General features: G+C 40.1%; 1 protein-coding gene across 5 annotated transcripts in view; it reads right to left on the bottom strand.

Annotated features, from left to right (window-relative positions):
- Positions 1 to 13871, bottom strand: part of DMGDH (dimethylglycine dehydrogenase) — a 122604-nt gene that overhangs the window by 37215 nt on the left and 71518 nt on the right. For all 5 annotated transcript variants that reach the window (XR_010126472.1, XM_063665429.1, XM_054488254.2 and 2 more), the window contains 2 exons: positions 8798 to 9046; positions 6780 to 6978 (listed from right to left, as the gene is read on the bottom strand). Coding sequence is in view for 4 of the 5 variants with exons in the window: in XM_063665429.1 (XP_063521499.1) it covers positions 6780 to 6978; positions 8798 to 9046 (448 nt within the window). In the remaining variant the exon portion in view is untranslated. The remainder of the gene's footprint in view (positions 1 to 6779; positions 6979 to 8797; positions 9047 to 13871) is intronic.

A 13871-nucleotide genomic window follows, 5' to 3' on the forward strand; every position in this document is an offset into this window, starting at 1 on the left:
GAAACATTCAGGCAAAGAGGCCCTCATGTGAGGACTTGTGGAAAGAGGTAGAAAGGAACACTGTCTCTTGTATTTTGCAACTAATAGGCCACTTGATGGGGAAGGTGGGCTTGTTTTCTATTTTCCTAAGATGATACTTTAAAATCAAGAACACGATGTGGAAAATAAAGGGGTTTTGACATCAGAAAATGGATCGGTTTTACATTGGCCATGTGTAGTTCTACCCACTCACTCTTGTCTAATGACGGCCTCTACTGTGGGTTCATCTGTGGTTTAAGTCAGGAGCTTCCAAGGAACTGAATGAGCAGAGAATCATGGGGAGAGAAGCAAGAAAAGGGGATACAAAGCAGACATCAAGACACAGAAATGCTAGTATCCCCAACAACAACAACTTAGCCAGAACCACAGCTTCTAAGAGCATGGGAGGAACTTTAGCAAATGCTGAAAATGTTAACTAACTTTTCCCACAACAAGACACCTGTTTTGCTTTCATAAAAATGAGTGCCTACATTTTATAAAAGACTTTCTCAAAGAGAATAAAAAAACAGCAATTTACATTCCTTTGGGCAGTTTAATAGACATGGGGCATCCAAATTATCCACAAACAACCTCTCTAAATTTTAAGAAAGCAAGAAAAATTATTAAATATATGCTTAAAATGTTTATTAAACTTAGCACATTCATTTAACCAGGCCCAATGCCCATATAGAACAGGTACCATTTTTGAGAGCTATATTGTTAATAAGACTTGAAGGCTTATGAAGTTCTACCAACACTGAGTGCCTCCCATTTACCAGGCATAGTTTCCATCTAACACGTAGAAGCTGATTTATGCTTTAGCAAGTCTATTTTAAGGAGAAAGATCGGCCTCCACACAGAGGCTAAATAAAGTCACACAGCAGTAAAGAGTAGATTCAGGATACAAATTCATTTATCTGACCCTGGAACGCATGCTCCTTGTTATCGGACTTCCCTATCTTCAGTAGTTCTCAGTCTTTGTTCAGCCAAGACACACATAGCAGATACAGCACTGTCTATATTTTTGACAGACTCCCAGGGCAGAGCCAGGGGTACTTTGATTTCCTATGGCCTGGCTGCTATACCATCATGTTTTTTCCCTTTCAACCATGCACATGGGCAAATAAATGGGCAGAGTGCTGTTATTTGGGTGGGAGTGGCGGAGAGGGGGAATCCTGAATCAAATCTAATTTATTTCTAAGAAGTAAATATTTTACAAAAAAGTTATCCAACCATTAACAAGCTTTACATAAAATTCCATACAACTGAGTGTTATGAACTACACATGGCCAATGTAAAACCAATCCCTTTTCTGATGTCAAAACCCCTTTATTTTCCACATCATGTCCTTGATTTTAAAGTATCATCTTAGGAAAATAGAAAACATCTCTGGAGAATCCCTGGCTTAGAAGCTAAAAGTATAAAAGTATGGGGAAAAGATCTGGGTATGATTCTTATTCTGCCACTGTTAGCTGGGTGACCTTGGGCAAGTTATGTAACCACCCTGTGCTTCATTCTTCTCCTGTGCACACTTTATGGTGCTGGCGGAGAATTAATTGCCAAGGCATTTAAAAGCACTTAGTATACTTCATGGCACATAGTGGGCAAGGAATACATGGTCGCTATTGGGCCCTTGTATGACCAGTTGAAAGGATTTTAATAAGGAAGTAAGGTGTAAAGTGAAAGTAGAAGGGAACTTAAAGAGGAGAGGACAGTTAGGTTCTTCTTCTGTCTCTACCATTAATCTGCAGAATTCTAGATTCTTCTCAATGACCCTAGGCTGCTATGCTTTTTGAGTGTTTGTATCTGCTTTTTATAACTCTGTTGAATGACTGGATGTTACATCTCATAGCACTCTCCCCTCTTTAAATTTGCTGTTTATAATCTGTTCTAAGCCAAGAAAATCAGATTCAATTAAATACAATTCATAAGACTTTTTTGGGCATTGTGTTAGTTACCTAGAAGCAGAAAAACTTATTGGAATTGTGACAAAACAAATGTCCAGAGTAAAATAGCTGTGGCTGAGGATATTCTGCAAGTAAGGTAAATGGGCACTGGCACATATGTAAGCAGTTTGCAAACACCTATTCCCTGAACTGGCTGTACCAAGGATTACAAATATTATTGTAATAAAATACAGATTCCTGGGCCCCTCTCCAGACCACTAAATCAGAATCTACAGGAGTAGTGTCTGGAAATCTGCTTGTTTGTTGCGATTCAATACATCTTTCATGGTGCTATGGACTGAATGTTTTTGTCCTCCCATAATGCATCTGTTGAAGCCCTAATCCCCAATGTCATGGTATTTAGAGATGGTACTCTAAATACTTTGGGAAGTACTTAGGGTTAAATGAGGTCATGAGGGTGGGGCCCTCATGATAGGGTTAGTGTCCTTCTATGAGGAGACACCAGAGAGCTTGCTCTCTCTCCACACACACACACCCACCAAGGAAAAGCCACATGAGCACACAGCCAGAAGGTGGCCATCTGCAACCCAGGAAGAGAGCCCTCACCAGAACTCTGCCATGATGGCTCCCTGATCTCAGACCTCCAGCCTCTGGAACTGTGAGAAAGTAAATTTCTATTGTTTAAATCACCTAGTCTATGGTACTTTATTATGGCAGCCCAAGCAGACTAAGCCACATGGGTTCTAGTGACAAATAATAGGAATTTCACCGATGAGAGGTATAGGAGATAAAAAATGTGCATGTGACTAACCACGTGGTCAAGACGCTGCTTTTTAACGTGCTCCTCAGATGATTCTGCTCCTCACCCAGGTATGGGAACCACTGGCCTCCAGAGCCATGGAATGAGTGCACTGATATAAGCCAGGAGGGGCAGCTAATGGGGGTATTCCATTATATTACATAAGAAATATCTTAGAAACCTCAGCTTTAGGTAAGGGGAAGGCTTTTTTGGTTTAGACCAAATCTGTCAAAGACAGGGAGGCACTTTGCCCACTCCCACTCCCACCTGTTGTCTTCTCCACCCACCTCCCAGTATCTATGACCTGAGAAAATTAGCCAGAGCAATCAGGGGAGGAGTCTGACATCAGTCACATGCAAACAGATGTGATTTCTAGGTTATAAATAACTTGTTCTAGAGGAAGCAACTTCCTACTTTCCTTAGCAATTAGTTAATAGGTGTTCCATATGAGATCACTGACTCTATCTGCTCAGAACATGCCTTACAGTCAATGATCCTCAATTTCTATTATTTAATACTAAAATTCAATTGGAATATCAAAGAGAATAAAATACTAGGAATAAATTTAACAAAAGACGTGCAAAACTTTTACTCTGAAAACTACAAATCATTGTTCAAAGAAATTTTAAAAGACCTAAGTAAATGGAAAGACATTTCATGTTCATGGATCAGAATACTTAATATTGTTCAGATGTCAATACTCCCCAAATTGATCTACAGATTCAATGCAATCTCTATCAAAATCTCAGCTGGCTTCTTTGCATAAATTGACAAACTGGTCCTAAAATTTATGGGACTTCCAGCCAAAACAATTTTGAAAAAGAACAAAGTCAGAGGATTCATACTTCCTGATTTCAGAAATTACTACAAAGCTAGTAACTTCTAGTAACAGTAATTAAGAGAGTGTCAGCTGGGTGTGGTGGCTAATACCTGAAATCCCAGCACTTTGGGGGGTTGAGGTGGGTGGATCACTTGAGGTCAGGAGTTTGAGGCCAGCCTGGCCAAAATGGCAAAACCCCATCTCTACTAAAAATACAAAAATTAGCCAGGTATGGTGGCGCATGCTTGTAATCCCAGCTATTCGGGAGGCTGAAGCAAGAGAATCACTTGAACCCGGGAGGCGGAGGTTGCAGTGAGACAAGATCGTGCCATTCCCTGGGCAGCAGAGTAAGACTCTGTCTCAAAAATAAATAAATAAATAAATAAAAGACAGTATAGTAGTCGCATAAGAATAGACACAGATGAAGGAACAGAATTGAGAGTCTAGAAATCAACCCATACATCTATGGTCAATTTATTTTTTATAAAGATGCTGTGGTATAATAAAAATTAAATATTTGGTCTTTATTCCCAGTTCCTGACACAGAGTTCATAAAACATTTGAGATTTACTATTTTTTGAATGTTAATGAGATGGCTCTTGTGGAGAGAGGAGAGCAGTCCTAGGTAGCTTCAGGATGGGGGCTGGTAGCCAGAAAAACCAACCATGTGATTAGAGAGTTAGAACTTTCAGTCTCACTCCCTACTCCAACCTCCAGGGAGTAGAGAAGAGATATTGAGTACAGTCACCAATAATGTAATCAATCATGCCTATGCAATGAAACCTCCATAAAGACCTAGGCATGGGGTTCAGAGAGCTTCTGGGTTGGTGAACACAGTGATGGGCTAGGAAGGCATCTGGAAAGGGCCTGGTGGTGCTGCACCACCCACCCCTAACCCCTCACATTTTGTCCTATGTATCTCTTCCATTTGGCTACTCCTGAGCCGAATCCTTTATAATAAAAGAGTAAACATAAGTATTTTCCTGAGTTTTGTGATTGGTTCTAGCAAACTATCAAATCTGAGGAGAGGGTTGTGGGAATACCCAGTTGGTCAGAAGTATGGGTGTCTCCCGAGACTTGAGACTGGTGTCCGAAGTGAGAGCAGTCTTGTGGAAAGGATCCCTTAACCTGTGGGGTCTATGTTAATTCCAGCAGTTGGTGTCAGAATTGAATGGAATTGTTGGACACCCAGTTAGTACTGCAGAATTGGAGAATTGGTTGTTGGTGCTGGAAAATACCACACATTTGGTGTGAGAAAAGGAATCAGAAAAAAGACATTACAGATGCCAGCATAATTCAATGAGGACAGGATAGTCTTTTCAATGAATAGTTCTGGGACAACTGGCTATACATATGAAAAGACTAAAGTTGGACACCTACCTCACGTCATATACAAGAATTAACTCAAGACTGATTACAGAACTAAATGCAAAAGCTAAAACTATAAAACTCTTAGAAGAAAACATAGGTTTAAATCTTCGCAAACTTGGATTAGACAAGGGTTACTTGTATATGACACCAAAAGTACATGTGAACCAAGGAAAAATACATATTCTGGACTTCATCAAAATTAAAAACTTTTGTATTTCAATGGACACCACCAAGAAAGTAAAAAAACAACCCACAGAATGGGAGAAAAGTTCTGCAAATCATGTACCTGATAAGGTTCTTGTATCTAGAATACATAAAGAACTTCCACAACTAAACAATAAAAAGACAAATTATCCAATTATGAAAATGGCAAAGGATATTAACAGACATTTCTCCAAAGAAGATACATGAGTGATGTGCAGGAGAAGCATTCCTACTTCCACATGCCTGCATATGGGCTCTATAGGTGACTACATAAGCCCTCAATTACATTATAACTTCCCATCCCAAATCTCCATCTGACTTTCTCCCTCTGGATGTCCCACATACCTAAACTTAACACTTCAAGCCCAACCCATCCAAAATGGAACTCATTATTTTCTTGGCTCTCTCTCCATGTCGCCAACATATAGACGGTGGTCAAGTTAGAAAGGTTGCCATCATGTGCCATTTTTCTCTTTCCCTTCAATATCTTACGGAATTGATCACCAAATCTAGATAATTTTATCTCCCATCTCTCAGTCTTCACTGATGCTACGTTAGTGGAGACCCCAGCCTCTCTATTGGATCAGCAGAGCTGTGCCTCAGGCAGCCCTCCAGCTCCGGTCAGACCTCACTGCTTTGTTGTCAGCTGTATTCCAATGCCTAGCCCCAGGCCTGGCACAGAGCTAGCAGCTATTAAACATTAGTTGAATACATGGCCAAATATAATGGGGAAGAAAAATAGAATATTAGAAGCTGTGATATGATAGTTGAGTGGGCTTGACATCAATATTCACCAAATTAACGGAACAAATATCAGAAATGAAACATCAAAGAGGCAATGGAGTCATAAATGGAAAGCAACCTGAGGAATTATAAAGAAACAAATCATGTTGGGCAAACATGAATTATGGTGAAAAATGCAGCAGACATATTATACATTTGATATTTTGAATTATCTTTGTCACATCGTGTTATGAAAACATCCTTGTAAAACTGAGGCAAATTGACTATCTGAAGATACACAGCATAAAACCAGAAACAATTAATAGAAATGGCAGGAAATATGCAAAGAGAAAGCTCCAGGAGGCCGGGTGCGGTGGTTCACACCTGTAATCCCAGCACTTTGGGAGGCTGAGGTGGGCAGATTGCCTGAGGTCAGGAGTTCGAGACCAGCTTGGGCAACACGGTGAAACCCTGTCTCTACTAAAAAAAAAAATACAAAAAATTAGCCGGCGTGATGCCAGGTGCCTATAATCCCAGCTACTGAGGAGGCTGAGGCAGGAGAATCGCTTGAACTCAGGAGGCAGAGGTCGCAGTGAGTCAAGATCACGCCACTGTACTCTAGCCTGGGCAACGAGAGCAAAACTCCACCCCAAAAAAAAAAAAAGAGAGAGAGAAAGCTTCAGGAAATCATTGCCCTTCTGTGTTCCAGGAAATAATTGCCCTTCTTTAAAACATATACAAGTGATTGAACCAGTATTTTTTATTCATTGTATGAATCCTTGGTCATGAAAGGGAGAAAACTCTCTGGGTCTCTCTCTGTTTCTCTTTCTCTCTCTCAGCCTCCCACATTTCCCTTTTGCATCCTGAGAATATGGAACTAGATTTAGCTAAAATAAGTGATTCTACAATAAATGTTGAATTACATGAAGATACTTACCCAAAGCCTATAGCCACCCAGTAGTTTCTGACCCCCTGATGGGGCCCCACCATAGGCAGAATGTCAGGAGAATACGTGATAGGACCATTGACAACATTGATGATGTCAGCCTTTTTCAAGACAGGAACCATTTCCATAGCAGCTTTGATGTGTTCCATGATTCGATCTAGATCAGACTCAAAGAGTTCCTTTCCAAAACCTAAAAAGATTTGCCCTTGTGGTCAGGATGCCATAGCTGAGCTGACAAGTCTTGTAAAGTGATTTAAGCCTCTGACATGGCCTACATTTAAAGATCGCCTGTTAGGAAAGTACTGCCATTTTTTGTTAAAGTCTGAACTTCATATTCACTATCAACAGATAAGTATCCATTTATATTACTGAAAACAATGGTATTATTCTTGAAACAAAATCATAAAAGTTAACCTTTAATTAATATAAAATTTAAATGTATGAATAATATAGTTTCTGATATTTAATCCAATCAGTTTTTTTAAAAAAAACTATAATTTGGTTTGTCAAGAAGATTGTTATGCTTCAATTAACCATAAGAACCTGTTTCATCCCCTGAGATGAGGGCAAATGGGAGTTTACAAAGTCATGGCAGAATACTGGAAAAAGTGAAACACTGCTCCAGGATCTAAGATGGTGGATTTTAGACCCCTTTTAACTCTCCTTTCAGCAAGGAAGGAATGGCATGGAGGCCTCCTTCCTCCAGCCTGCCCCCACACACATCCAAGGGCTAGAGTTCTGAAAAGAGGTAGGGTCTTGAAGCCAATCCTCCTCTTGTCCTAAAAGTCACTGTGATGAGCTTCTAAAAGAATGTCTCCACCAACACTGGTGATTTTTCCACACAGCAGTCAGCCAGCTTCTTGCCCTTCCTGGGAACTACAGGTAGGGTCAGTCTCATGGAGGCCTGCAGACCATCAGGGTGGACTAGCACACACGGGTACCCACGCTCACGGACAGCTAACAATCCAGCTCTCCCTCCAAATGGCATTATTTAAATATTTGTTCAAGATTTATTTGAAGGAGAAGCTGCCAGCATGGGGGAACAGCAGAGAGGGAGGCTCTCAGTGGCATTTCAACCCTCCCTGTGGGATCAGGAGCAATTCTGCTCAGGCCCAAATGTGCAGAGCCCACTCAGCACAACCAAAGCCCTGAAACCAGCTGGCCTAACTTCTGTGGAAGGCAGTTTAGTGATCATTTGCTATTATTTGGGCCTACTCTTTGAGAAGTAGAGTGGAGGGGTTCATTTCCTATCTCAAGAAGCTTATCAAAGTATAATTTTAGGAAGTACCATTTCCTACATTTCTTTATATTCCCTGTAATATTTCAATGCCCTAGTGATTTTTTAGCTCTTTTTATAGATTAAAAGCTGAGGTACCTCCTTAGATGACCCAATCTTCAATCTGGCTCTGTGGAAGTATTTCATGAAAAGCAAAAACAGAACCATCTCCCTTAAAGAACTTGAAAGAGAAACTATAGTATCCCCTGCTTTGGCATAGAGGCACAAGTCTTTTCCATATCCATTTATGTAGCATGGGAAGTACTCCATTTACAGTACCAAAAACTCTGCTCTGTTATAGACTCTTGGGTTTTCATTCTTAGTAGGATGGATATCTGGCCTCTGATATCAGTTGTGTTTCCAGCTGTAAAAGCACAATAGCATCTATATTCAAATCTTGAAAGCAGACCAAGCTGGCAGTGGATTGAGGAAAAAACGGGGAGGCAGGAGGTTGTGTGGGCAGGTAAAAATGTATCTGGAACCTTTCAAAGCAGCTGGAAATGTTTCTTCAGCTTCTCTACCATTAACTACATCTTTCTTTTCCCCCACTCCCTGCTGTGATTGTTCAAAGGGATACGAGAACAGAGCTCACCTCAAACCTGTAGCCTCCAATGTCCCAGGTATCTGAAAGTCTAGTATTATGCTGTTGTCTTATTCTACAGCCATCCCCCAGCCATGGAGAGGATGAACCATTCATGTCTGACTAGCACACACTTTCATTTGCTGAACCCACCTGGAGGAACTCCATTGGTGACCCAGGAGTCCTGAACTTTCATTTTCTCTTGACTTTCATATGGACCAAACAAAAGCCCATCCCTTTCCTGTCGGAGATAATATGATCCTTCCAGGTCACGGAGCACAGGGAGTTCTCGTTTCAAAGCTTTCACTTCAGGTATAGTCGATGTAACAACATATTGATGTTGAACCGGAATGAGAGGATGTTCTAGTCCAATCATTTTACCTACTTCACGAGCCCAAAATCCTTAAACAAAAAAATCATTTAAAAGTGTCAGCACATATATAAACACATAACTGACACTCATATAGCAATTTATATTAGAATAAAATGTTTAGAAGGCTTAAGTACTCATGGCAAAGTCTAATAAGTGTCATAACAATCTAAACTTTTGTCATTGCAAAACTGAATGGGGGAAGAGAAGACAATATTTTGTATTGCCCAGAGATTTGAAGATATCTGTGATCTAGGGGAACTCCATTCCTGAAAATGTTGTTGCCCATAAGCAAAGGTAGGCAGGAAAAAAACAAAAAAAAATTTATTTGAAAGAAAAAACGAACAACCCAAATATACAAAATGTACAAATGTTAGTAAGAAATACTGTAACAAGACTGCCCATATTTGTGGACAGGGACAATCAGGCAAAGGAAGAGGCCCCTGTGTTGCTGTGACCAACATAATACATAATGATATACCTAAGAAAGCCCTACAAGCCAACTCCTCTATCCTCTAAGCCCTATTCTCCCCAAATTGTGGATGCCTAAAATTCCAAAAGTACAAGATTGTTCTGGTAAGCTAAAATTTGAAAATGGTGCATACTTTGGGAGAGAAAGCACATTAAGTTTTATCTGTTGTTTTAAAAGTTTAGTTTGAATAAGTTTGTAAGATCCTTTACTGTAAAGGCACAAAAGCACCAGAAGTCAAAACCAGGGAGAAAGAGAAGACACAGGTAAGGGGAGATTGATCTCATAAGTAGGCAGGGAGGTCCCTAGACGAAGGTTTCCCACTTCACCGTTAGCACAGAGATTGTCTTATCTGTGGAGGTGAATGTTATTTTTTTCATTTGCAAAAGATAGAACTGGATAATCTGTGGCTGAAAGGACCCTTGATTCTTTCCCAGGCTGACCTTTCAGTACACAGATGTGGGAGCTAAAGGCTAGTAGGGTAAGACATGCCCAAGGCCACACTAGACATCCTGTAATCATCACATCTTATTGGTTTTTCTTGCTGCAGACTTTATTTTAAAAATCCAAGGCACCTTCACTGTATAAAGGGATTTTAGAATCTAAAATAATAAAAATGCTTATTATTTGGCAAGGATATGGTGTTGACTGACCACCATTAGATGATTTAGGGGCAGGGAGTTCTATTTGCTTGTTTGTTTCATAATAATTTTGAGTGATCACTGAAATGATTACATGATCCTATTTATTTCTTTAGGGGTTACACAATAAGTTTTTAACCAGTACTGTCTCTGCTGTTTTTCTGAATCTAATAAGGAGCTCTGAAGTCTCTATCATTATGAGGTTCCAAGCTAGACAGAGAATCATCAATTATGAGTCAGTCTGGGAACCTAGATTATGTACTTGTGTGTGTAAGTTTATTTCCATGTAACCATCTAAACCTTTCCTTTGCATTCTATTGTTTTGTTTGTTGCAATGCCTAAGTTGGTCATACTTGTATAATGAATCCAGAAACGGGTACCTATTTGCAAACCAGAAATCTAACTGTGAGCATCAAAGCTATTTGCCGGTGTTTTGTTTTGTATTGTTTTTTGAGACAGAGTCTCGCTCTGTTGCACAGGTTGGAATGCAGTGGCATGATCTTGGCTCACTGCAACCTCTGACTCCAGGGTTCAAGCCATTCTCCTGTCTCAGCCTCCTGAGTAACTGGGATTACAGGCATCCGCCGCCACACCTGACTAATTTTTGTATTTTTAGTAGAGACGGGATTTCACCATTTTGACCGGGCTGATCTCAAACTCCTGACCTCAGGTAATCCGCTGCCTGGGGCTCCCAAAGTGCTGGGATCATAGGTATGAGCCACAGCACCTGGCCTGTTTTGTTTTGTTTTTGAGACGTGGTCTCACTCTGTTGCCCAGGCTGCAATGGAGTGCAGTGGCACAATCATAACTCACTGCAGCCTCAACCTCCCAGGCTCAGGTGATCCTCTCATCTCAGCCTCCTGAGTAGATGGGACTATAGGCACATATCACCACACCTGGCTAATTTTGTATCTTTTATGGAGACAGGGTTTTGCCATGTTACCCAGGCTGGTCTTGAACTCCTGGGCTCAAGCAATCTGCCCAACTCAGCCTCCCCAAGTACAGGTGTGTTGGTCTTTTAGTAATTTTGAGACTTAATTTACTCTTGCTAGTAGGAAGATGTGAATTACCAATGTCAGGACTGTGTACGAAAATATAGTAAAGCCACATATTCTAGTTATATACACTAGGACAATTTTTAAATATACAAAAATCAAAATATTTAGCTGAGCAATTCAAACTGCTGTAGTATCCCCAGTATATTTGTTTCAATTAAAAACATAAATTGAAAAAAATAAATTCTGCCCTATTCAAACATATTTATGAATTTCTGAGTCCAGTTGCTTGCTTATTAATGCACTTCATCATTAATACAAAGTGGAAATGTATGCAGAAGTATCATTATATTACTTCAAATCCCATAGCAAGCTGTTTTACCCATAGAGATCTATGGGGCTGGTGTCCTTTAGCATTCTCTTCTTCCATATGTCAATCAAATTAACCTAAATCTAGCTAGAGTTACACTTCAACTCCTGCCTGATCACCCACCCACTAAGTTCAAGGGAAGAGAGACTAGTGTGGAAGACTCATTCTAAAATCTACCATTATCACCTGAAAAACAACTAAAGAGAAGAGTCAATTAAAAATGACTACTGGAAATGGCTTCCATTTTTTAAAAATGCAGTGATTAATAAAAATGAGGTTAAAATGCAGGCTGAAGGTTCATGGACAAGTTTACTTCTACTAGATGGTTTATATGATGACAAGGATGGCCTCACGCTTTGACGCAGAGTATCAGGCAAAATTAAGCAATTCTTTTTGGCTGAACACTGAGCTTCAGGTGAGCACAACACAATCACATTTCTAATTTGCCATGTTAGGAAAATTCTTAAGTAAATTTTACAAAGTTATCTCAGATTTAATGAGTCAATTGGAAATGAGGTAAAGAAAAACGTTCAACACCATGCAGAGAAAAAGCCTGCATCATAATAACTAGTACCTGCCCGTGTCCCTGAGCTGCACCTGAGGGAAAGGGTAGAGTGAAGCCAATTTGGAAAGCTTTGGTAACTAAAGGCAAGTTAGACTACCGCCCATCAAAAGGTCGGAAGCATCAGAAACTTCCCCAGTTCTGCTAGCTCCGAATACAGTCATTATATTCTCTCTCCTGTAGAAACACCTACACAATAGTGTTTCTTCAAAGATTTTCTTGCAAATCATCCAGTACAGACAGTACAGTACCTAGAGTAGTTACTTAAAATGCAGCTTCTGAGAACCCACCCAGAACACCTGAATTAGAATCTTTTTGAAGCTTGGGAAACTTCCCAAGGTGATTCTTATGCACACTAGCTTGATAACCAGGCTCTTTGGGAAGTCAACTTACCAGCAGAATCAGTGCTGGATTCTGCACCCACTCTGCTAGTAAATTGGAAAAGACAGGAGTTGAGCAGTCTTAAGTCTGGTACCAAGAAGCCATCATAACCTGATGCTAGTGTCTCCCAGACTAGGGCATGGAATATCAAGGAAATAATTGCAATGATCATAATAATTATTATACCTAATTTTTTACTGCTTTCTACCTGGTGAGCCCCATTCTGGGTACTTTACATTATTAGCTTATTTACTACCTGTAATAACTTTTCAAGATGGGGACTGTTATCCCCATTTTACAAATAAGTAACTTACCCAAGTTACCCAGTTGGCAATGTCTATGTCTCTGGGCCACAGAGTGCCACTGCCATGGACAATGTCAGAAACACATCAGCTGACAAATTTTTACACTTAGACTTTTCTTTTTATGGATACCCTGCAGACCCCAGCAGCCTTTACATCTTTTTCATTTTGGTTGTATTTCCAAGTCCATATCCTGGTTCCTTTAATCATATTTCAGTGCTGGTCTGAGGGCCTTGCCTGAATTTGGGAGATACCCTGGTCACACTGAGAAACTGTGGGAAACATTCCACCAGCCACACACTCTCCACCCATTTTATTATAGCATAATGCCTTCTGCAGATGGTTGCTTTTATTCATAAAACTGATCTTTGCTAGCTTCAGTTCTAAAAGGGACCATATCCAAACTTTTGTTCCCAATTACTGAGGCTTACCCTTTGGGGAATCTTGTATCCTTTAAATAAAGATGTTTTGAAAACAGACTTACAGATAATTAAACACACACACACACACACACACACACACACACACACACACACACCCCTCCTGTGGACTACTAATATGTAATCAGTTAGATTTTCTTGGTAATTTTGCCCAATGGAAGAAAAGAGATGGAAGAGAAAAAAGAAAAAAAAAAGATTAGGGAGCAGAGATCTGATCTAAATGAGATAAAGAATTGAGATAAGTTACTTCCCACAAGTTTCAGTAAGGAAAGCCTGGAGTTACTAGGAAAAGGGAGTGGAAGTGGCTGGGCAAAAAGCACAAGAACAAAGGAAAAAGGGAGGCATTACCACTCCATGCAGGGCCACACTGTCCTAATACCAGGGACTTGTTTTCCAGGCCAGTACGAGACAGCTATTCTCAAGGACCTCCTTTCCCTGCCCTCCTGCACCCCATCACCCCACAAGATTTCACAGCTGCAGAGAAAGCTTCATCTGGTAACTAGTGTTATGGGTTTAGGTCAGATCTCTTTGGAGATCATTCTATCTTCCTCTTCAGTGATTCCTTTTTGTTACAGTATGTAGTTTAGAAAAAAAATGTATTACAATGACAATTCATTATGTACATGTTTATCCATTTTAGGAAAACAATGGATAAATGTGTTAAATTAAGGTCTTCTATGTTATTTCTCAAAATGTC

Source organism: Pongo pygmaeus, chromosome 4, assembly GCF_028885625.2.
Source record: "Pongo pygmaeus isolate AG05252 chromosome 4, NHGRI_mPonPyg2-v2.0_pri, whole genome shotgun sequence".
NCBI classification, from domain to species: domain Eukaryota; kingdom Metazoa; phylum Chordata; class Mammalia; order Primates; family Hominidae; genus Pongo; species Pongo pygmaeus.